A 24,640-nucleotide genomic window follows, 5' to 3' on the forward strand; every position below is an offset into this window, starting at 1 on the left:
CAACCCCCAGCCCCAAGAACCAGCCCTTCCCTCCACCCTCACTGGGGTCTGCTGGGAACTGTCTGGACTCAGGTCCCCCGTGTCACCCTAAGGATTGACTGGTCTGTAAAAGGGGCCCTGGAAATGAGAAAGCAGCTGAAGTGACACTGGTGGGACTTAAACCCACAAACTTTGAACAACTAGCTGGGCTCACATTAACCACTGCAGCTTAAAAGTCCAACATGCTTTCCATTGCACCACAGAGCCAGATATACTGCTAAGCTTGATATTTCCAGTCTCTGCTTTGCAACATGGCAATTGCTGGGGGAAAGGAAAGAGGAGCCAGGTCTGTCTCTTTTGGGAGAGCAAGTAGGAAAAGGGAGGGGGCCACTTCCCAACAGTGGAAATAGTGAATGAGGACTGAGCTGCAGTTGGAGAATGTGGGCATCAATCCCACTGCTTCTTGCATCCGAAGCGAGCGCTCTACCGCTTGATTTAATTCCCCTGTTTACAAAAGCCTTTGCTGCCTCACCCACCTTGTTCCAGAGCCCACAACGTCCCTGCGGCTGCTCAAGGCTCCTTTCTGAAAGGGCCACTTGTGAGACTGACACTCGTGGGCCGGCTAGCTCGGAGGTTTAGGGGACATGGTGCTCATATCACACTGATGTGTCTTAAGAGCAAGGCCCTTGTTTCAAACCATAACGGGCTCACTATTCTGACGTCCCTGCAGACCTCATGGCGCGAGGAGTGAGGGGTGTTTCAGAATAGAGATTTATTTGGAACTAAGTGCTGTGAAGCCAGCACCAAATTACAAAATAAGCTATTTCAAAATTGATTCTAAATAAGCTACCCCATTGCATCGCTTATTCTGAGCTATGGGACACACCCCTAGTGAGTTAGAGCCCAGCTCTGCCCTCAGCTCTCTGCTCCACCCACCCACTGCTGCTTTGCAGGCTCATGTTCTGCCCCTGGTCAGCCCCTTGGCATGTGTGAGCTTCTCTCCCCGCCCCCCTCACTCAGGGGTGGTTCTGGGGCTCACACAGGGAACATCAGAGGCTGCTCAGGGGGCCACATTGCTAGACCAGGGGCCCTCCTGTGGGGCTGTGAGTGTTGCTGTCCCTGCTGTACAGACAGGGCCATCGAGCCAGGGAGAGATTCACTGAACAGGCCAAGGTCACTCAGTGAGTTAGAGCCAAGATCTGCCCCACCCACCGACGTGCTGACTCCCTCACTGCCAGGGGGCTATTTGAACTGGCATCTTCTCTCTGAAACCAGGTTTAAGCCACAGCTGAGGCTCTGGGCAGGGGGCTGGGTATGGGGGGTCTGAGTGTGGAGGGGGAGCGTTTGTTCCTCTGGTTCAGCTTTTCCATAGCTCCTACCCCAGCAATTGCCCTGCTGCAAAGCAGAGGGAGAGGATAAGGATCTATTGACACTTTGGGGCTCTGCAGTATGATGACAAGTGTGTGGGCTGTCTAAGCAGTGGTGTTTGGTAAAACCCAGATTAATGGGTCAAAGGTTGTTGGTTCAAATCCTGCCACTGTCACTTTTAGCTGCTCTCTGATTTCCAGGGGAGCTTTCACAGAACAGAATACCTGCCCCTGTTGCATGATGGGAGTGGCAGGGAGCTTGTGACAGGACCGCTCTGGGTGTGAGAGACGTGCCTGTAACTCTAGTGTCTGCCTCTGACACTCCAGCAGTGGGGCCGTCCAGCCCGATTCAGACCAGGCTGGTCGGAACTTCTTGTGCTCATCCAGGGGGATTCTGCGCTTGCTGCCTTGGGAGCCAGGGTCACATTGCAGAGCTCCCCCAGGGCCGTCCCACGGCACCTCCAGGCCAGCCCCAGCCGTTCTCAGCAATGTGGCTGCGTTTTATTCTTCCCTTGAGTGACAACCGGCCATTCCCCACCCAGCCCCAGCCCCTGTGGGACCCGCTCCCTTCCCCAGGAGCAGCGTGAGCGCCAGTGCGGCTCCCTGCTGAGGCTGCGGCTGTGGGAACAAGCCCCTGGTTTTGGGAAGGAGATGAGATGTCCAGGTGTTGAGTTTCGTCCATGGCTAGTGTGGGGTGACCCACACTTTGGGGGCAGCTGGAGGTGCCTCCTGAGAGCTGATTTTCAGAGGGGTGTGATCAGCCCTTCCAGTGTTTCTGACTCCAAGGCTTGAATCTGGTACCTAAAATTGAGGGATGTGCATTTGGAAGAGGGAATTTCTGTTTCTTTCTCATCACTCACGTGCCCCAGTGGCCTAATGGACAAGGCATTGGCTTCCTAAGCCAGGGATTGTGGGTTCAAGTCCCATCTGGGGTGACAATTGTGTTGTTTCCTAGTAGAGTCTATTTGGCTTCCCCCTTGCCATGTTAGCTGTGAGAGTCCCCTGGAATTGCCATTTTCCCCCAGACAGAACCCCTCAGGAGCAGACAGTGACACGGGTGTTAGGCGCAGACAGGAGGAGAGTGTTTGTTAAAAGCTGAGCTGTGCACAGTGAGGTCACTTGCAGAGATGCAGGCGCTGGCTTCTCTGTATGCGCCTTGGCACCTGTTACCCATCGGTACCCACCACCTCTCAACCCCCTGCCAGCACCCAGACAGAAGGCCAGTGTACATGGAGCCAGTGACTGTTGCGAGGGAGGCGGCTGCAGCACAATTCCAGGCCTGGGGCACATTGAACAACTGTTTGAAATATTTTTAAAACAAAAAATATGAAAAACTTTAGGCTCCATCTACACTGCAGGCTGCTTGCCCAAAAACTGTTTTGTGCAAGAGTTCTTGTGCAAGAGCACATCCACACGGCCATGTGCTTTGGCCCAAGAGGGAGGGAGAGCTGAGTGGTTTGAGAATTAACCTGCTAAACCCAGGATTCTGAATTCAATCCTTGAGGGGGCCATTTAGAGAGCTGGGGCAAATCTGTCAGGGAGGGTTCTTGTGCTTGCTATGAGGGTAGGGGGCTGGACTATCTGACCTCTCAAAGTCCCTTCCAGCTCTATGAGGTGGTTTATCTCCTCCTAAGGAGCATTTACAGCAGCATAGATGCTCTCTTGTGCAAGAAAGCTCTAATGGCTATTTTAGTCATAGGGGTTTCTGGCACAAGAAATCCCTCTTGCCTGTGCACACTGCCTTCTTGTGCAAGAGGGCTTATTCGTTATGGGGAGAGGACTAACTCTTGCACAAGAAGCCCTCTTTTCCAATGGTTTACTGCACATTTTCTTGCACCAGAATGCACATGTCCCGTAAATAAGTATGCTCCAGCCAGCCAGGGGAAAGCAGGAGAGGAGCGCTGCCTTAGCCTTTCGCCCCCATGTTCTGGTGGACTATGGGAAGACTGAAGCTGATTTCCCCATTTACTTGGAGGACTATGGAGGGAGGGGAATGCTGTCACATGTTTGCAGCTCACATTTACAAAAAAAGCACACACACACACATACCCCCATAGAAATTCCTGTGTAGGGCCTGGTATATAAAACACTTCTGTTAGAGCGGCGGGTCAGCAACCTTTTGAAACCCCAAAGAGCTGAACTACATCAAAATTCAGAACAAGTGATCTACTAAGAGCCATGTAAAAATGCCTGTTTGCATGACTGAAAATATACAACTAAATATTATTGATAATTGACATGGTGATTATTAATAGCACGAATGAAACATACTCACAGACTATTTAATGAGACTTCTGCATCTTTTCACACATTTCTTTGAAGTTTACATCATAATTGATCAAATCCAGTTTCGTGCATGTATTCAGGGTGTCTTCTGCCAATTTGATGATGGGCACTGGAGATGTGGGGATTCATAGTCTGGGTTGTGTTGTATGAGGGGCTGAGGGCAGGCAGGTTGGTGGTATGAGGGGCTCAGGGCACAGATTTGGGGTAGGTGTGTGGTGCAGAAGTGTTATGGCAGGGGACTGGACAGGTGGGGGTGCACAAGTTTGGGGATAGGGTGTAAGAGAGGCTCAGGGCAGGGAGTTCAGGTGTATGATCAGGATTCCGGTGTGGGGAGTGTGTGTGAAGGAATATTATGATGCTGTAGTCAGATTGGGGTTGGGCCCCAACTGGGGGCTTCTTGGCCAGGCTTCATTTTTAAATAAACTAAAATATGTCCAACACAAAAGGTTTCAGCATTGTCTTTATTTATTGCAGGGGAAGGGAACCTTTTTTGAGTCGGGGCCACTGACCCACAGAAAAATCCGCTGGGGACCACACACGTGAGGAGCAAAAGAACAAGCCCTACAGAAACCTTCAACCCTCACTTACGTGGCCTCCAACTGACACACCTCACTCCCCTGGCACTCCATCCCCATGGCTGTGTCTACACTGGCAAGTTATTCCGGAAAATCAGCCGCTTTTCCGGAAAAACTTGCCAGCTGTCTACACTGGCTGCTTGAATTTCCGGAAAAGCACTGACGATCTCATGTAAAATCATCAGTGCTTTTCCGGAAAAACTATGCTGCTCCCATTCGGGCAAAAGTCTTTTTCTGGAAAACTGTTCCGGAAAAGGGCCAGTGTAGACAGCACAGTACTGTTTTCCACAAAAAAGCCCCGATCGCAAAAATGACTATCGGGGCTTTTTTTGCGGAAAAGCACACCTAGATTGGCCATGGACGCTTTTCCGGAAAAAGTGCTTTTCCGGAAAAGAATCCATGTCAATCTAGACGTGCTTTTCCGAAAATGCTTTTAACGGAACACTTTTCTGTTAAAAGCATTTCCGGAAAATCATGCCAGTGTAGATGTAGCCCATGGGATAGAGGGGAGGGAGGACTGAGGTTCAAGGCCTCAGGCCAGATTTACTCTTCTGGGGTTAGTGAATTTTGTGGGGGACCCCTAAGGTCTGGTGTGGGGCCAAAAATGGGTCCAGCATGCAGGATAGAGCTGCCAGTGAGTGGGATAGGGATGGGGGTGCAGAATCTGGGTTGGAGGTAGGGTACAGGAGCAAGCTGGGAATAGGAGTCTGGGGAGAGGGTAGGAGCAGGGTGCCAATGGGTGTCTACACAGCTCCTTTCTGTGCTGAAGTGGCTGCTCATTAATTATGCAAATGAAGCCCAGCGATATTCCATGCCGAGCTTTATTTGCATAAGCTTTTCCACAAGAAGGCTACTGTATAGCCATAGCCTAAGGCTGTGTCTACATTGTAGGCTTCTTGCACAAGAATGGATGTTCTTGCGCAAAAACTTGCGGAGTGTCTACACTGCCTATGCATTCTTGTGCAAGAAAATTTACAGTACAGCATCAGAAAACAGGGATTCTTGCACGAGAGCTTTGATGCTCCGTATGAGGAAGAAGCCTTCTTGCACAAGTGTTCTTGTGCAAGAGACAAGTGTGGACAGGCAGCCAAGAGTTTTTGCACAAGAACTGGCTTCCCAGGAAAAAACACAAGTGGCTGCTTGGATGCTCCGAACCCGCACTCACAGCTCCTTACTTCCTGGTTGCCGGACCCCCCTTAAAGCCACATGCAGCCTGAAGATGCCGCGTGGCAGGAGCAGCTCAACCAGAAACTCCAGCCCGCGGCTCTGCCTGCTGCATCCAGGAGCCCCAGGATGTCTGCTCCACAGGCACCCCAAGAGCCTGTACCCTCCTCCCAGCAGCCACTCCAGGGCTCCCAGCAGGCCTGGAGGGTGCACCAAGCAACGTGACCCTTGCTGCTCCAGGGCTGAGATCGAGGCCCTTTTGGACTTGTGGGAAGAGGAAGAAGCTCTCCACGACCTCCGTGCCCTTCGCTACAACGCTGACATTTTCAGCCACATGGCCCAGGCGCTCTCGGACCAGGGACATCTGGCCTGGACCCTTGAACAGGTCTGAGCCAAGCTCAAGGAATTGCACCCGGGCTATGTCCGGGCCAGTGAAGGCAGGGGGGTAGGAGCAGACACCTGCCCCCAGTATGATTGTCTCCATGCCATCCTGGGTGAGACGGCAGTCCCAGGACCCTCGATGGCAGTGGATACTGGCCTGCGCCTCCTAGTGACCAGGCCAGCTGATCCAGAGTAGGAGGGTGACCTGACCACAGGTCCGAGGATGAGGGAGACGACTGCATCAGCACCGTCACCCTGCACCTGGAGCCAGTGCTCAGCAGCCAGGATGTCTCCCAGGTCTCATGTGAGGCCAGTGATGGATCCTCTGGTGAATGTTGCGCTTCTCACTCGCAAGGGCTGGGGAGCCAGGTGCCAGGGGGGAGGGAGAGGGAGCGTTATTCAGGCTGATCGAGTTGCATGCAGTGTAGCAGTACACAGCATGTGCAACTTCGTGCAGCCTGACTGTGTGGCATGTGGACGTGGCAGGCAGCTCCAGTACACGCCTGGGACTCTGCTGCTCACACACATCCTGCCCCGGGGGGGAGGGAAGGGGGATGCTAGCTGGAAGCAGGCAAGGCCCCAAGGGCGCAGGCCAGACTCCATGCCTCCTGAAGGGTGCTGTATAGCCATGTGCGACACAGCAGCTGCTGCTGGGAAAACCACAGTGAGCCAGCCCTGTGAGCATGGCCCCAACGGAGCCCCTCAGCTGCTCCCAGCCCCTAAGCTGCTCCCGAGGGAAGCCCCCTCACTGTAGCCACACTTCCCTGGGCTACTTGTCTGAGGGATGGGGGGAGAAGGAGCAGGGAAGCGGCCAGCCTGGGCCTCTGGCCACTTGAGTTTTGCTTCAGGGACATGTTGTATATTGGGTTGTAGATATAGATCTTGTTGTTATGGTAACTGAGTAGGTCACTGGGGTCAGCCCAGCTAGTCTGGGCTTGTTCTAGTGAGTTCTGTGCGATGCAATAAAATGGACACTTGCACCTACTCCAGCTCTCTGCCTTTCCACTGATTTCTTCCTATGCTGTGAAACTCCCCACGACATAACAGGACAGTACACTTCCTAGTAGCCCTGGCTCCATCTCCAAGGACATCAATTGACAGGGGACTGAGAACCCAGACCTCGTCTGCCACACTTGCTCCCATGCAATGTGGGGAGGTGTATGCAAACATGACTACAGAATCACTGGTCTGTGCCCACAGACAGTGACAAGAGTATAAGCCATGTGCTCTACCTTGGGGAGGGAGTGTGCAAAGTGCAATGCAGACACACATAAGAGCGGCCATACTGGGTCAGACCAAAGGTCCATCTAGCCCAGTATCCTGTCTGACGACAGTTGCCTGTGCCAGATGCGCCAGAGAGGGTGGACCAAAGACAATGATCAAGCAATTTGTCTCCTGCCATCCTTCTCCAGTCTTTGACAAATAGAAGCCAAGGACACCATTTTATCCCCTGGCTAATAACCTGTTATGGACCTACCCTCCGTGAATTTATCTGGCTCTTTTTTAAACTCTGTTTATAGTCCTAGCCTTCACAGCCTCCTCTGGCAAGGAGTTCCACAGGTTGGCACACCATATGCCAAGTGGCCAGGACACAGACAAAGAGGTCTTCATTCACAGTGATGTCTCCCAAGGGTTACAATCCATGGAGGATCACTTCACTCCAGGGATGTTGAGCTAGTCCTTTATGTGAACATACACACAGGGGACTGATTGGGCCCAAGCCACAGTTGTGTGGTGTCACATGGGGCTCAGGGCAGAGGTCATGGGGCTCAGGGACAGTGTGGGCAAGGCTGCCTAACCACTTTGTCATTTTCTGTGTTCTCTGCAGCAGGACCACCCAGGGACTCTCCAGCCCTGTAGCGGCACCAACCACCCAGGCACCAGTCCAGCGGGCCAGGCAGTGCAACCAGCTCTTCTGGCGGCATGTCCAGGTCATGGAGAGGTTGGAGGCAGCACTCACCAGTAAGCTGCAGGGCGACCTGCAGTGCTGGAAGCAGGCATGGGGACAGTTCCACCAGAGGTGCAACAGGATGTGACACAATTTCTACCCTCACATTGCACATCGGCCATGCTGTGCTCTATGGCATGGCTTTGCCACAGCCTCCTGCCCTCCCTGCCATGCCCATGCCCCCTCCTGCTGCCCCTCCTGCCGTACCCCGTCCTGCCCATCTCCCTGTGCTGCCTGCCCCAACCCAGCCTGAAGGACACCAAGGCCTCCGCACGTTTTGAGGTACTGGCAGGAGCCGCCCCTCCCAGCAATAGCTCCCCCTCCCACTTGAGAGCCCCTTCCTCCTTCCCCTCCCAGTTGAGAGCCCCTTCCTCCTCCCCCTCCCTATTCAGAGCTGCCTCCCACTGCCCACCCTTTGTCCCTACATACATAAATACAGTTTATTGTGTCTTTAACAAAAACAATTGTGTTTATTGGGAGGTGAGGGAAGGGGGGAAGGGAAGGGCTGGGGATGGGAGGGAGATGTGGACACCAGACAGAAGCGACCCTAGTGTGGGGCCTGGGAGAACATCTCTTGTGGGCCTCTCAGATGTGCACCCCATCATGGTGCGCCTGCCGGATGGTGGCTGTCTGGGGCTGCTCGAATGCCCAGCCCTCGCCTGCCATCCATCCCAGGAGGAAAGCCTCCCCGTTCCGCTCCACATGCTGCAACAACTGCCATGATGTTCTGCTCGCCCATGTGAGATGTGTGAGCAGATAACAGAATTGCGCCTTCAGCTCAATGTGGTTGTGGGCCCGGTTTCGGTGCAGGTTGAATCTTTCCCAGCCGGGGTCCATGCGTCCAGTATACAGCCGCATCAGCCACGGCACGAGGGGGTAGGCTGCGTTCCTTATGATGCACACCTATCTGCAATCCACTTCTATGCCCCCTCCCTTCCCCTAACTCAGAGGCCTGGTGCTGGAACTGAAAAGGGAGGGATGTCAGGGGAAAGGCAGCTGATGCCCCTTGCCTCATAGGAATGACAGTGCTGAGAGGGGACAGTCTCTGTCATCGGTGTCACTGTCAGCAACAGAGTTTCTGTCAAGGCTCAGGTTGGACTGGGCAAATTATCAGGGGATCTATGTTTGTACCCCCTTTATTGAGTTCAGGATTGAAATATGGGCGCAGCGTCCCGAAGAAGGTGCTAGTGAAGGCGAAGAGATGGGACCCGTCAGTCACATTGTAAAACGAGACCTCGCCCGCCTCATAATCCAGGAACACCCCCACTCGTTTGGGCCTGATTCTCACGGGAAGGGGGGTTGGCTTGGGGGTATTGGCCGTACATTTACCATCCACCTGCCATATTGTCCAGTATCCATTCTCAGGTAAAAACTCATTATGCCCCTTCCTTCTCACAGTTTCTCGACAGACCCCTAGAGTCCAGACTTTTTTGTCTCCCACCTCCACCTCCCAATAATGCCTCCCGCTTGTGAATCCCTCAGTGCCCAGGACAATTGACATAGTATCAAATCTCTCAGAATTATTGGGCAGACCCAAGTGCTCATCTCTATGCACCACACGTTTCCGATCCGCAGACAGGATGAGGTTGGGATGAGCCGTCTCTGGATCCAGAGTCACATCCACTGGGGAGAGAGTCACAGAGTCAGTGCCGGGGACGGGCTGGTCACTGGGACCAAAGGGAAATTAACCTGCCTAGCTGTTAATCAGTGTTGTGAAGCTCTTGCATGTTAAGGGGAGGGAGGGCTCCCTCTAAAAAGAGAACTGGATGGGAACGATGAGGTTAGAGGTGGGGGAGGGTAAGTTTGAAGAGGAGCTCCCATGGGAACAGAACTGAAAGCGGGGGTGCCCTGCTGCGCAGCCCCGGGAAGAGCTGGCTGACCTGCAGCAAACACCAGCAGGGAGCTATTAAAAGAGCCAACAGGGACCTGGGCTGCAATGGGGCAGTGCCTGCAAGACATTTTAAGTTACTTTCACCACTGCATGGCAGAAGTAGGTGTTAGTGGGGGGAAGGGCAGAAATGTGAGGGTGGGGCAGGCACCAGGGAGAGCAGAGGTGCAGGGGTTGGTGCTGGAGGAGTGCTAGAAAGTAGTGGGGGAAGGGAAGGGTGGGCACTGGCAAGAAAAGGGGAGGGGCAGGGCAGATGAGGAGCGGGAAAGGGGCTACCATGTGGGAGGAGGGAGGGGGAAGGAAGGGGAGCAGGGGGCAAATCAGATACAGAGGGAGGGATGAGGAGAGGATCGGTTGTAAGGGGCAGACTGGTGTGAAGAGCAGGGCAGGTGCCAGGGATCAGACGAGGGTTAGCAGAGGGGTGAGTTCTGGAGGGGGAGTAGAGAGGTGGGTAAGAAGAGGTGCAGCTACCAGAGGATGAGAGAAAGGGGCAGGAGCCAAGCGGGAAGATGGGGGTAAGGAGACAGGCATGTAGCAGGGAGGAAAGGGAGAAAGAGGGGCACAAGCTACGTGGGAAGAGAGGGGTGTGGAGAGAATCAGGCACTTGGAAGACAGAGGAGGGTGAGGGAGGACCCATCCCCATGGGGGCAGGAGGTGAAGAGAGGGGTTGGCCCCAGGAGACAGGGTGATTGTGCTGATATGGGCAGCAACAAGAGAGGCACCTGCCCTGGAGTTCACTGTGGCCAGTGGGGAAAAGGACAGTGGGAGGTTTTTCTCTGGCCTGAACCCTGGGGCATCCAGTTTACTCTAAAAGCGCCACATCCCTGGCAATGTCCCACCCCAGAGCCTGCACCCCTCCCCCACCCAAACTCCCTTCTAGGGACTTAGACAGGTTGGGAGCAGCTGTGGGCTCTGACCAGCGGTGTGTACAGTACCTGCATACAGCTGAGCACATCTCCACCCTGCAACCAAACACAGACACTGGTGAGACACCCCTGACACAGACACACTGATCTGGAGACAGTGTCACACAAGGGCTGTACTGGGGGGATGGAACTTACTGAGCTCAGCCGGGGATCTGCCTGAAAATAAAACACAGAGAAACGAGTCAGTGTCACGTTATCTCACAGAACAGAAGTGAGTGAAAAATACCGTCAAGCAGGGAAGTTAAAACCTACAAGAAGAAAAGTACTTTGGGGAAGTGGATGTTGGGAATTAATAGACTAAAATCGAACTAGAAGAGTGAATGGCCAGCAGTATAAAACAAATACCAGGGATTTATTTCAGTCTACCAGAATCAGGAATACTGTGAGCCAGGGGTCTTCTGGATCAGCAGGAATAAAAGGAGCAATTGAGGAGGAGGAGGACAATGCTGAGAGGATCAGGGCAAGGGAAGGGACAAGCGATGAGGAGCAGGGAGGGGGCTACCATGTGGGAGGAGGGTGGAGGAAGGAAGGGGAGCAAGGGGCAAATCAGAGGCAGAGGGAGGGATGAGGAGAGGATCAGTTGCAGGGGGCAGACTGGTGTGAGGAGAGGGGCAGGTGCCAAAGAACATGTATATTATGGAATACATTCTCTTAAAGAAATAAGGTCTTAACATATTTTGTTCTGTCCAGAGGAGGGCTGGGCATTATAGGACACACATTTCTGGGGAGAAATCTGAGCCTGGGGATGTATTGGGGTCACCCTGAGGTATAACCAAGAGCCAGAGTATAATCCAAGTGTGCCTGGCAGACTACGGTCACACACCCATTGCTACAGTGCAGAGACAATAAAAACCACTACTGGTCTGGAGTGTTCCCAGGGCCATTTATGGAGCCCTACACACAGAATCATCAAATGCTGCCTCACATTTTATGTGTCAAGGGGGCACAGTCCCTGAACAAAACCTGCCTGGGGACCAAATCACTCCACACACCCCTGCCACGTGCCTGCCTGCACCACAGCCAGAGCCCTGGTGAGCAGAGTGAACCCATCCTATTCTGACTCACAACCAGCTTGGATCCTCCACCCATCATCTACTTGCTCCCACTTGACTCTTGCAGGGATGGTGCCACTCACACTTGGCTTGGGCCAGCAGGGAGCAGGGAGGGGACATCAGAGCTCCCTGCATCCAGGCCACTTCCCTTGCCTGTGCTGTGTAGGTGAGGGAGGGTGAGGGCGGGTGAGCAGCAGCTCCTGATGATCACGGCCCAGCCTAGGTGGGGAATGTGCCCTGGGTGCAGGTAGCCCTGGGATGTGTGCTGGAGGGAGGGGGTAGAAGAGAGAGCGAGAGCATGGGTTGTAAAAACAGCTAACAAAAGCCTTGCCACACACTAGCTATGGACTGTCCCCACTAAAAGGGAACCATTGCTCTATTTCAGCCTTCACATTGTTCACAGGTACTGCCAAGGGTTGAATTAAATATCTGTATGAAATTGGTGTGAATGTAAAAACAGTTTAAAAAGAAAAATATGAAAAATGTGTTTACATTTTATTTACAGTGTCTTGATTCATACTAGTTTTGCTAGTCCTTCCCTTCAGGCAGAGAGGCATAGAGACGAGGGTCAGGACTAGCTGTACCCCCAAAAGTCAGGCCAACCCTCCAAACTGAACCTGATCCACAATGGTCCCCAGACCAGGGGCACTGGTGGTGGTGGTGGTGGTGGGGATTTGATTCCTTTAACAATTATACTCTCAACCTCTTTTTTTTTTTTATTAATAAACTTTTAGGCTATGTCTATATTGAAGGCTTCTTGTGCAAGAACTTTTTGCACAAGAGTTCTTACACAAAAAGATATTGTGCAAGAGCGTGTCCACACTGCCATGTGCTTTTGCACAAGAGCATCCATGGCAGTATGGACTCTCTCTTGTGCAAGAAACCCCTGTTGCCCATCCACAAGAGCTCAAAAAGGCTTATTCCCCATGGGGAGAGGAATAACTCTTGCGCAAAAAGCCTTCTCTTCTGACGCTTTACTGTACTTTTTCTTGCATAAGAACTGGCTTGTAGTGTGGACCCTCTGCAAGTTTTTGTGCAAAAACTCTGCAGTGTAGACGTAGCCTTAGAGTTTAGATTTCAAAGGATGGGGGCAGCGTGTTTTCTTGGGGTATGATCTGTGGTATAAACTGCCCTGGGACTGTGGCTGGTCCTTTGGGATTGGAAGAAGCTGTTTGGGTTTGGTGACATTGGTTCCATACCTGTGTAAGGAGTGGTGTTGGTTGTAGCACGGGAGAACTGAAGTGTCTAAGAGGGTTGCTTGTGTGACTCCTTGCAGGTCAGTATGGCAAACTGTAGCACTCTTTCTTTTGCCATCTCCGTCTACAAGAATATTTCCAAACTACCAATGAACATCAATCTGACCAACCAGATTCCCCGTATCAACACCTAAAGAAAAATAATTCTACATGGACTCCCCCTGACAGTCATAATTACAATCTGGATTTCTATATACAAAGCTTCCGCAACAATGCACAGACTAACATTATTCACAAACAACAAGAGACATACTGAACACTATGCTATCAAGAGTCTCAAAAACAACCCGGACATTATAATCAAACCAGCTGACAAAGGGGGTGCTGTGGTCATTATGAATAAGTCAGACTATGACCAGGAGGCAACTACACAACTCTCCAACACCACATTTTACAGACCTCTCTCCTCTGATCCCACTTCAGAATACCAAAAGAAATTACACTGTCTCCTTAAAGAACTCCCTACCTCTACTCAGGATCAGATCCACACAGAAACACCTTCTGAACCCCGACCAGGATTGTTCTATCTGCTTCCCAAAATCCATAAACCTGGACACCCCGGATGTCCCATCATTTCAGGCATTGGCACGCTCACTACTGGATTATCCAGCTATGTAGACACTCTTCTCAAACCCTTCGCAACCAGCACTCCCAGCTATCTCCAAGATACTATTGACTTCCTGAGAAAACTATAAAACATCGATAACCTCCTTGATAACACCATCCTTGCCACCATGGATGTAGAAGCTCTCTACACCAACATCCCATATGAAGATGGATTACAAGCAATTAGAAATACTATCCCAGAGGATACCACTGCCAATCTGGTAGCAGACCTATGTAACTTTGTTCTCACTCACAATTATTTCTAATTTGGGGACAACTTATACTTCCAGATCAGTGGCACAGCCATGAGTACCTGCATGGCCCCACTGTACACTAACATCTTTATGGCTGACTTACAACAACTACAAAGGGAAACCTCAGAACTGTCATTCATGCTTAAATTTGACACTTTACAAATGGGCCTTAATAAAGATGCTAACTACCATACCCATTACAAAGATAGCTTCCCCAATTATCACCCCTAATATCATTATTTCATAAACAGTAACCTCCCCACCACCGTTCTAAAATCTGATTTGTCAATTTTATGTGTGTTCACTTTTTTTTTTATTGTATCCCTTTGGTATATATGGTCATGCCAATTTTCTTCCACTATTTGATCTGAGGAAGTGGGTCTGGCCCACGAAAGCTCATCACCTAATAAACCATTTTGTTAGTCTTTAAAGTGCTGCATAGTCCTGTCTTTTATTTCAGTAGCACTCTTGATGAATGATTTGGCACTTTATAGTGGAGGATCCCCAATCTTGGGTTGTAAGTTGCCTTGGTTCTAAGCAATTCACTGTTATATTACAGGAGAAATGCAGGGAGCAGCAGTGGGGGTATTGAGTGGGACGGGATGGAACAGGGATGGGATGGGGCCTGCAATGGAGCACTACGCAGTGTAAGTGGGAACATCAGTAAAAGAGGTAGAACAGGAAAAAGGGGACGCTTCTCCAGGGGAAACTTCACCTCCCACCCCTGGCTATGAAATCTGAATAGACAGCAGTGGTAGTGACCCAAGGAATGGAAGAGTCAGTGAATGTATGTGGGGCTGTGGGATGTACATTATCATACTGAAAAGTGCTCGTTTGCATGAAATGCCACCAGCAAAAGCTGATGGAAAAGAAGATCCAGGGTTTGGAGATGCAGGGAGAAACTATGGTTCAGTTTCAAAGGGGATTTGATCAAATAGTGGAGGTGAGTTGAGAAGAGTTGAAGGGAAAACTCAAGACTCACACAGGCAAGCTGGACTTTAGAACTGCGATGGTGTGCTGCTGGATGAAGAATATGAGAACCAGACTTCCAGATATAGACTGGAAGACAAATGCTACTACTACTAATCATAGTAGGGACCTGATATTCCTGGATCTTATAATTGATAGATTTCTTCACCACACAGTCACTTAATCGACAAGAGGTGTTGCTATTTTAGATTTAGTAGTGATGATCTCATTAAAGTAATTGCTTGAAGAGGTCAGCCTTGATTTGATTGCTCATGAACTAATTCGTCTTACACTAACTGGAAGGATAAACAAAAATAGAGTTCTTGATATTTTTTTAAATAAATAAGGGAATTGCTTAGAGAAGGGGAAAAAGTGATCCAGGAAACTACAGGGTCATTAGTCGGACCTCAACTGTATGAGTGGGTTTACACAAAGTTGATCATGCTGGACCAACCTGATCTCTTTCTTTGAGAAGAGGACTGATTTTTTAGACAAAGGAAAAGCAGTATATCTAATCTGTCTGGACTTCAGTAAAGTATTTGATACCTTTTCACATGGGAAATTATTAGTTAATTTGGGGAAGATGAAGATTAATATGTGAATTGAAAAGTCAATAAAGAACTGGTTAACAGATAACAACAGATCAGATTGACAGGTGACCTGTCAGGCTGCAGGGGAAGGATACTAGTGTACTTCTTCAAGGATCAGTCTTGGGATCAACCTTATTTAAACATTTTCATTAATGACCTTGGCACAAACATTGAGAGTGTGCTAATAAATTTGCAGATGTCACAAAATGAGGAGATACTAGAATATTAAACAAAAAGATCTTTAAAAACTGGAGTAATAGACATGACATGAAATGTAATAGTACAAAGGCAAGGTCATGCACTTGGGTATGTCTACACTGCATTTCTCCTTTGAGGGAGGAATGCAAATGTAGACTTCCAAAATTGCAAATGAAGCGGGGATTTAAATATCCCATGCTTCATTTGCATAATCGCGTTACAGCGCTATTTTGCCATAGCACTATTTTGCACACACACACACACACAAAAAAGCCAAAATGGAGTTATTTAGAGAGAAAACTCTTCCCTCGAAATAACCTTTAAACCTCATTTTTTGAGGAGTAAGGGTTATTTCAAGGGAAGGGTTTTCTCTTGAAATAACCCTGTTTTTTCCCAAAATAGCTCTATTGTGAAATAGCGCTATAATGCAATTATATAAATGAAGCACGGGATATTTAAATCCCCGCTTTATTTGCAGTTTTGGGTGTCAACATTTACATTCTTCCCTCAAAGGAGGAATGCAGTGTAGACATACCCTTACAGACTAACAAGAAGAAATTTTTCTGTAAGGTGAAGATGCTGAAGTTGAAAGTGACAGAGGAACAGAAAGATCTGGGTATAGAGGTTGATCATGGGATGTTTACACGCTGCCAATGTGATTTGCACATGGCAAAGGTTCATGCAATCTTAGGAGGTATTTCCAGTAGAGATCCAGAACAAATGGTTACTCTCCCAGTGCAGTAACTGTGGTTCTTTGAGATGTGTCCCTATGAGTGCTCCAATCTAGGTATGATAGTGTCCCCTGCCCATTGGGTTGGAGATTTCGCATAGCAATGTATGTTTGATCTGCACTTGCATGTTAGTCAATCTCTGTTCCTTCTGTACTGGTAATCTAGGTGATTACTGAGCACTCTAAGGCAGTCAGGGCTTTGGAGTCTAGACCAGTTCAGCAGAAAGTACAGCCAAGCCAAATACAATTTCAGAGGATGAAGGCTTCATCCATGACCAGTGAGGCTCAGGTTACAGCCAAGCTCCCTGCCTCAAGCTGAAGCCCTTGGTCTTAACCTTTTACCCTGTCATGATCATGAAGGTTAGCTAGCAGCCTTGGAACTAAGGGGTTAACCTTACCTAAGTCAGGTAGATTCAGCCAATAGGAATGTAGGTAGGAATTTCAAACTAGGACAAAGGAACGTTTGGTTTCTCCCTCCTTTGTTCCTGGGCAGTTTCTCTCCAGCGACTGAGGGAGACAGACACAAGGTCTCCCTCCAAGAAAAGAATTCACTCTTCTGTAAGTAGGATAAAGTCTAGATAAATCCATTAGGTTTTATTGTTTTATGGTTTGGGAAATGGGATCTGATGTCAGTGTACCTTTTTAAAAATTCTTTTTGCTCTCTTTTGTAACTAAATTTGGCCCATGGTGGAAATCCCCATGGGTATGTCTACACTACCCCGCTAGTTCGAACTAGCGGGGTAATGTATGCATACCGAACATGCTAATGAAGCCCGGGATTTGAATTTCCCGGGCTTCATTAGCATAAAGCCGGCTCCGCCATTTTTAAAAGCCGGCTTGTTCGAACCCCGTGCCGCGCGGCTACACGCGGCACGGGCTAGATAGTTCGAACTACGTAGTTGTTCCGAACTATCTGTACGCCTTGTGGAATGAGGTGTACAGATAGTTCAGAACAACTATGTAGTTCGAACTATCTAGCCCGTGCCGCATATAGCCGCGCGGCACGGGGTTCGAACAAGCCGGCTTTTAAAAATGGTGGAGCCGGCTTTATGCTAATGAAGCCCAGGAAATTCAAATCCCGGGCTTCATTAGCACGTTCGGTATGCATACATTACCCCGCTAGTTCGAACTAGCGGGGTAGTGTAGACATACCCCATGAGAGTAGTATTAATTAGGGGCTCTTATCATCTAGCCAATCCAACTATGCTTGCAACAGGAATATTGTTTCTCTTTCTCTTTTCTTTTATTAACCTGGTATTGGTTAATTTTGGTGTCCTGGTTTGTACTTTTGGGGCTGAGATTTCCCAAGTAGTTTCTCCCTGGTTTCTTTATTATTACTTGGGTGGTGGCAGCAGAGTTTTTAATCCCCAAAATCTAGGTTGTTAAGATTTGGGAGGGAAATTTTTTACCAAAGCCTGGAAAGATAAGGTTTTAGGATACTTTTGCTGGCCCCCACTTCTGCATTTATCGTGCCAGAGTGGGGAAGGAGCCATGACACACCCGCAAACCTAGGGCAGTAGGGCTCAGGTTTTGGCTTTGGCCCTCTGACGCAGGGTGTCAGGACTACTGCAGGCTCAAGCTTCAGCCTGCCCCTCTGCCCCAAGATTGTGTAGTAATTGCAGTGCAATGAAGTTTTAGACTCTGCCCTAGATGGATTATTGCTCTGTCTGGACCACAGGCCAGGGACCTCACCTTAGGCTGTTTGGGTGGCAGCGTTAGGGGCCATTTGGCACACTCCAGCCATTTGTCTAGATTGGGCCAAATGTCAGAAAAAAAACCTTCTTTCGGAAGCCCCCTTATTCCTTGTGGAACGAGGAATATAGGGGTTGCCGAAAGAGCATGATTGCTCTTCCACTAAAAAAAAGCAGAAGAACAAACGCATCCCTGGATGTGGAAGAGTTTTTTTGGGACACCTCTGGTATCCCGGAAAAACTCCTGCAATCTAGCCATACCTCACTGAGTTGAGACAGGATGTGTCAGTTCTGGGGTGGGAATGAAGGAGTTGGGTGTGAGACGGGGTGAGAGGTGCAAGCTCTGGGAGGGAATTTAGATGCAGGAGGATGTGAACAAGGGGATGCTGGCTCAGGGAAGGGACTCCAGGTTGGGGAATGTTGGGATCAGGTGGAGGGTTGGGGTGCTGAGCAATGAGGAGCTTAGAGCAGGGAGGTTGGGTGTGTGATGGGCTCAGGACACAGATTTGTGATGTATGGATGGTACAGGAGTGTTGTGGCAGAAGACTGAGGATGTGGGGGTGCAGGAGTTTGGGGATGTGAGAGGCTCAGGACAGGGGGTTCCAGTGTATCATAGGCTCAGATTTGGGGTCAGGGGGCAGTACAGGAGTGATATGATGGTGCGGCCAGATGGGGGCTTGGCCCCAATTGGAAGTTTGTTGGCCAGGCTTCATTTTTAAATAAAATACTATGTCAAACACAAAAAGTTTCAGCATTGTCTTTATTTATGAGAGGGACGGGGAACCTGTTTTGAGTCAGGGGTCAGTGATCCATAGAAAAGTCAGATGGGGCCGCACAAGTGAGATGCAAAAAAACCCAAACTCCTCTAACCCCTCCCCCCCCACTTCCCAAGCTTCACTAATGTGGCCCCAGCTGTGCTGGTGGGAGCAGGGGACATGGTACTGGAGAAGAGTGCACTGGATGCTGGGGTGGGGACAGGGTGCTAATGGGGGCAGGGGACAGTGTGCCAGTGGGAGGCAGGGGGCAGGGGACAGGCTGCCAGTGGGAGGCAGGGGGCAGGTTAGGGTGCTGTGGTGGGAACAGGGTGCCAGCAGGGGCAGGGAACAGGGTGCTGGGGTGGGAACAGGGTGCCAGAGGGGGCAGGGGACACAGTGCTGGGGTGGTGACAGAGTATTAGTGGGGGCAGGGGACAGGGTGCCAGTGGGTGCTGAAGCAGGGAACAGGGTGTCAGTGGGGGTAGGGGACAGGGTGCTGGGGCAGGGACAGGGTTCCAGTGGGTGCTGGGGCACGGAATAGGGTGCTGCGGCAGGGGACAAGTGATAGGGTGATGGGGCAAGTGGCAGACTGATGGGGCAGATAGCAGGCTGCCTGTGGGTGCTGGGGCAGGGAACAGGGTGTTGTTGGGGGAAACAGGGAACAGGGTGTTGTTGAATGTGCATCCTCCCTGGACTCTGACTCCCATCCTCTCCGAAGGGGAAGGATGTCCCAGCGCATGCCTCCTCCGAAGACTCCTACCCCCCGCCACCGCAGAGAAGGGAAGTCCATGCGCACCTCCTCTGGGGACTCCTATGCACTACCCCCCACAGGGCATGTCCCCGGCATGCCACAGACCTGGCCTTTCAAGTACCATGCTGGCTGTTTGGGGGAGGGGAAGCAGCTGCAGGACCCGGAAGTGGTGCACAGTTGCAGGACTACCTTCCACCCCGCAGGAAGTCAGCGCTACCTCCACTGGAGGTAGCGTTAGTGGGGCTTCTTGGGGGGGGTCTCGAATCCCTCGTGATTGCCTGGTTGGGCCCTCCCGATCAATCAGCTGATCGTGATCGATGGGTTGGTGGCCATTGCACTAATGGTACCTCACAGCAACTAGTCACAGGTGTCTTGTTTTAGTATATTTTATTCTATACATATGGACTGTTTAAAGAGAGAGAGATAGTATGTTTTGTTTGTACTGGTGGGTGCACATCCACACAGTACCTCAATATTGGTGTTGCAACATAAGAAAATATAACCCACCCAAGTATAGGACATGTTAGAGGGAATATTGGTCAGTGGCCCCCAACCCAAAAAAGGTTCCTCATCCCTGGCCTAGACCTTAGACCAGCACTGGGCACTGCACAGACAAGCCAGCAGTCCCTGCCCCAAAGAACTCATAATCCAACCAGGTAAGGCAGACACAGACTGGGGAAGGGGCAGAACAAACACACAAGTAGTGAGTACAGAAAAAGCGCAAAGAGCACATTTAACAGTCATACTGTGCTGTGCTGCAGGGAACGGGAGGAGGAGAACAGGATGGGAAGAGAGGCAGGCTGCGGTGACAGGACTAGGTGAGAAGGGGTTGGAGCCAGAAGCCAGTCAGCACAGAAGAGAAAATTGGGGGGATTAAATTATGATGACACCATCAGTAACTGTGTCAAAGGCCACTCTCTGCTTCATGGGGCCACATTAGGGCTGTTAACTACTAGAGCCAGCTGAGAACAAGGTCACAGTACTGGCTACACAGAATGAGCCTGAACCTGGCTATGCAGGGAGCAATAAAACCCCTGTGAGTTCAGGCTGCGGGGGTTGTGTCTGTTCATTCTGGGTCCTCAGTGTAAGACAAGGGGCAGAGCTTCTCTTCACATGGCACAGGCCAAACTGGCTTGTTCATAGTGAGAGATGCAAATTTGTTGCACAGTCTGAGATTCCCCCCAATGAACGAAGGCACCTTACCTTTCAATACATGGAGTGCGTCTGAAAGGAAAGAAAGGAAGTCGCATTACAAGACAGAACATTTAACATTATTGCAAACTCATAGGAATAATTCTTCTATTGGTCGACAGTGGAATACACAGGGGTGCTCTGTGTAAGGGGACTGTTGGACCCTTACTGAAACTTGTAGGCTGGACTTGGCAGGGGATTGAACCCCCAACAGGGGCGGAGGAGGCGGGGGGTTATGCTGGAGAGAAGGGTCTGCCAGCTAGAGCCTAGGGAGAAGTGGCCATAGTCAGAGCAAGTGTTGGACCCGCAGACCCTTCACATGGCCTCGAAAGGGCCAGAACCCCAAAGGGATCCCATGTGAAGGATCCTGTTAAACACTGGACAGTTCTCACCGTCTCCAGCAATGACCCTGGCCCAGCTGGGCGAGTGCTACTCAGGCCCTGGGCTCATGGTGCTGTTTCCATAATTTCTTTGGACAATTGGTCCCTTCACCTTCGGAGCCCCTCTGTGTCAATCAGCATGCGGAGCCCTGCAGCTCAATGTTTGGGCTCTGATGCCCAGACAGAGACACTTGCCATCACATTTTTAGGATACAGTCTCACATAAGTTTTTCCTCTCACCCCACTGGTCCCAGCACTGACCTTTCTTTATCTTTAGTTTAGACTGCAGGGTCTCTAGAGGGAGCAAAGAGCGAGAGGTGAGATTTTACCCCATCACAATAGGGGTGACGTTCCTATCACTGTTTCATGCAGCTCTTCTGTAGCTATGAAATAGAGAAACAGGAACAAACAGCCAGACACATGGGTCATACAGATCTGCCTGTGTGTGGAGGTCCCTGAATTCAGCATCCCTGCTGCCTGAGTCTGTCCTGCAGTCATGTGTCATTCAGCCTGTCCCACAGGCTATGGGCTGTGTGCCGGAGCAGCCATCCTTGCTGCTTGAGACCCAGACCCACTCACCTGAGGTCTGGCCATCCTGAGAGAGGAGGACAGTAGGTCTCTGTTTGTCTAGTACCTTTCTGCTGCCCTCTGAGGCTATGTCTACACTTCAGGCTTTTGCCAGCAGAGAGTATGCTAATGAAGTACTCGTTAGCATTTGTCACGCTGTCATTTGCATATTCTCGGCCGAGGCTTTTTGCACAAGAGGTTTTGGCGCAAAAACAAGCAATGTAGACGTCTCCTCAAAAAAGGAGGTATAAGGATTTTACAAAACAGGGGGTTTTGCGCACAATGGCCCCATCTACAGTGCTTGTTTTTGGGCAAAAACCTCTTGTGCAAAAAGCCTCAGCAAAAAATATGCAAATGACAGCGCGAAAATTGCTAATGCTAAAGCCTGCCGTGTAGACGTAGCCTGAATGGCCCCAGCTCCTGACTTGGGGGATAGAGGACCTTTGAGGAGCAGTGGGCACTCTCTAGGCTTTTTTGCTTAGTGTCCTCCTCAGGTTCCCTGATTTTACACCTATGCCCTCACTTCCGTCATTTTATTGTATTATTTGGACTCACATCAAGTAGATCTCAGTAGGGCACTTTGGTGTCAGACCTTGTGGGATGTGAGTGTAGACCGCTGACCAAAGGTGCCTCTGCTTATTCTCTGGGAAGATCCTGTGTGCTGCAATCAAGTCCCAGGGACTACAATTCCCATGAGTCCTGGAGGAAACCAGGAAGGAAGTGACTTTTGTTTTGGGATCGGAGTCTCTCCATGTGTGTGGAGGAAGGCTCAGCAGTCTGTGGACTCTTCCTTTTCTTTTTGGAAAAAAGGAACCGGGCTGTTGTGGAGGAGTTTGATCCAGTCCAGGAGCTGTTAGGCTGCAGCTACAGACTTGAACTAAGAGCCTTTAGGACTGGAATCTAGCAGGCTGCTTCTGATTGCCCTTTGGCTGTACCTGTGGCTAGAATCTACTCTGCATCCAGCACACAGAAGGAGACTAGAATCATCCATTCCAGCTGCAAAATCTTCAAGCGTGCCCATGTAAGCAAATGTATGGGACTGCGAATTCTGAGGAGTGGGATAAATGGTGGCAGTGCACATGCCAGATAGATAAGTTTCCTATTATTGCTGTGTACTTTGTTAATGTTATTCAGTGTTAATCTGTTAAACCCTGTTTCTTTACATTCCTAAGTAAAGGTTGTTCATTCTAATGTAATCTCTATTAGATGTATTTGATTTGTAGTTGTTGTTCTGGAGTTAGATCCAGATTATTGCTGGAATAATTTTATTCCTGGAGGCTCCCAAGGCACACCATTAAGTGTGTACAGGGCCAGCCAGATGGAGGCACCGCCATTGTATGTTCTTTAAGAGCAAGAGACAGCAGCAAGGGGGTAGATAGGGTTTTCCCCCAACTAAACATCATCACCGCTCAGGTACTCAGGATCTCCTTTTATGTTAAAACCTTCAGGCACCCAGGCACACCTCTGAGTGTGACCTGCTCCCGAGTAACCCGGGGAGGAAAAAGGGGGTTACATGTGGAATAGCTTAAGTAGGGCTGAAGAGAGTAAATTGAGGCAGGGTGCTTGCCAGCCCACCCTGAACCAGCAGGGTCACTATGGTACTCTGACCCAGCCAGATAGGCTCAGGACAGGCTAAGGAAACAGCCAGCCTGTTTCACACTGAGATCCTCACTCCCATTCGGCAGTGTTTGCTGTTCCCCGTGCCGGGAGCTGTGTGGGGCCAGCAGTCCCTTGTTCTGTCCCTTCAGCACCTGGCTCATACGTGGGCACTAGTATAGTGGTCACCAACCGGTAGATCAGGAGCTATCGGTAGAACTTGGAGCCTCTGACAGGTGATCCTGACTGGTTTGGCCGGGAAGCTCTCAAGCGCTGGCACTTCAGTTGTCCCTCCACCCGCTATCATGCTGCTCAGGCCCTCTGCCTCGGAGCTGCCCCCCTGGGAGCCTCCTGCTTGCTGTGCACATTGTGGGAGGGACAAGAGGGGGGCATTGAAGTCAGGCTGTCCCTCCTCTCCCCACTCCTGTACCCTGTTTCCACACAGAGAGACGGGGATGGAGGGAGCTTACCAACGCAAATCTGTGTCATTCTCTCTGTCTCCCACACACGGGGGTGGAAATAGATACCCCGCATCTTCACAAGCCACCCGTTATTTTGAAATATTTTTCGATAGAACAGGCACGCGCTATTTCAGCATCCCGGTAACCCTCATTCCACGAGGGTTAAGGGGTGTCTCAAAATAGCACTTTTTTCCGACATTTGGTGCAGCTTAGCGCATGTGGAAGCCAAGGGTTTTGTATGTAGCCATTTTGACCTTTTGGTTAGTCTAACTCATGCTAACTCTGAGACCTAACAACGCAGAGTACCGTGAGAGACGGTTTTCGCCTCTCGTCTCTCTTGTGCTTGAGATAAGGATAGAATGCTGACTCTAGTGAAGACCTTGAGATAAGGTGGCATCTGAAGGGAATTGTTATGGAAAGGGGAATAATTGTTTGTTGTTATTATATATAAACAGACAGTATATATATATTGGCTTCTAATTGTTTTGTATTTGACGATCTGCCTAGCAGCAGCTTCTTCCCTTGCAATATTTCTCGAATAAACTGTCTCTGACTACTTGTTGCTCCCAAACGCAGAGTGAAGGCCTGTTTTCTTCCATATGCAAATTGCGTAGCTTATTTTGAGTTTAGAGTGCAGGGGAGACATAGCCTAAGGTGCCACAGGAGCGCTCATTGTTTTTAAAATTACAGACTAACACAGCTACCCATCTGAGACTTACCAGGAACACGTGGGTCAGGCCGTGAAGAATTGTTACATTGACATAGACCTGATACTTTGGAATCCACCTTGATTTTTGTAATTTACCACGAGGAGCTGGCAGGGGCTCCAAAGGATGAAACAAAGGCCTCCCGCTTAATGCAAATCCGATGTAAGGGTGGGGAGTGAGGTAATCCTAGTCAGCAGTTGTCCCTTGGAAGCCAACCTACAATAACAGCTGGAAACAACCAAGACTTAACTGTGGGAGGGACGGGGCCCTGGCTGGAAGGGTGTCTCGCCTGTAAAGAAGATTCTTAGAGCCACATTTAGGACGAAAACCGCATTTAGGGAGCAATAAATCCCCTGTGAGTTCAGTATGTGG

The 24,640-nt window shown here is 50.2% G+C and overlaps 1 protein-coding gene and 1 non-coding gene across 2 annotated transcripts in view; one reads left to right on the forward strand and one right to left on the reverse strand.

Annotated features, from left to right (window-relative positions):
* Positions 1-2,208: 2,208 nt before the first annotated feature.
* Positions 2,209-2,281, forward strand: TRNAR-CCU (transfer RNA arginine (anticodon CCU)). The gene has a single exon. It is a non-coding gene; the product is annotated as a tRNA-Arg (tRNA).
* Positions 2,282-8,180: 5,899 nt separating this feature from the next.
* Positions 8,181-24,640, reverse strand: part of LOC149522663 (butyrophilin subfamily 1 member A1-like) — a 30,970-nt gene continuing 14,510 nt past the window's right edge. The window contains exons 5-7 of the mRNA XM_089770507.1: positions 10,650-10,670; positions 10,532-10,550; positions 8,181-9,323 (exon numbers count right to left, since the gene is read on the reverse strand). Of these exons, the coding sequence (XP_089626633.1) occupies positions 8,782-9,323; positions 10,532-10,550; positions 10,650-10,670 (582 nt within the window). The 3' untranslated portion in view covers positions 8,181-8,781. The remainder of the gene's footprint in view (positions 9,324-10,531; positions 10,551-10,649; positions 10,671-24,640) is intronic.

The sequence above is a fragment of the Pelodiscus sinensis genome, chromosome 19, assembly GCF_052426305.1.
Source record: "Pelodiscus sinensis isolate ZL-2025 chromosome 19, ASM5242630v1, whole genome shotgun sequence".
Classification (NCBI taxonomy): domain Eukaryota; kingdom Metazoa; phylum Chordata; order Testudines; family Trionychidae; genus Pelodiscus; species Pelodiscus sinensis.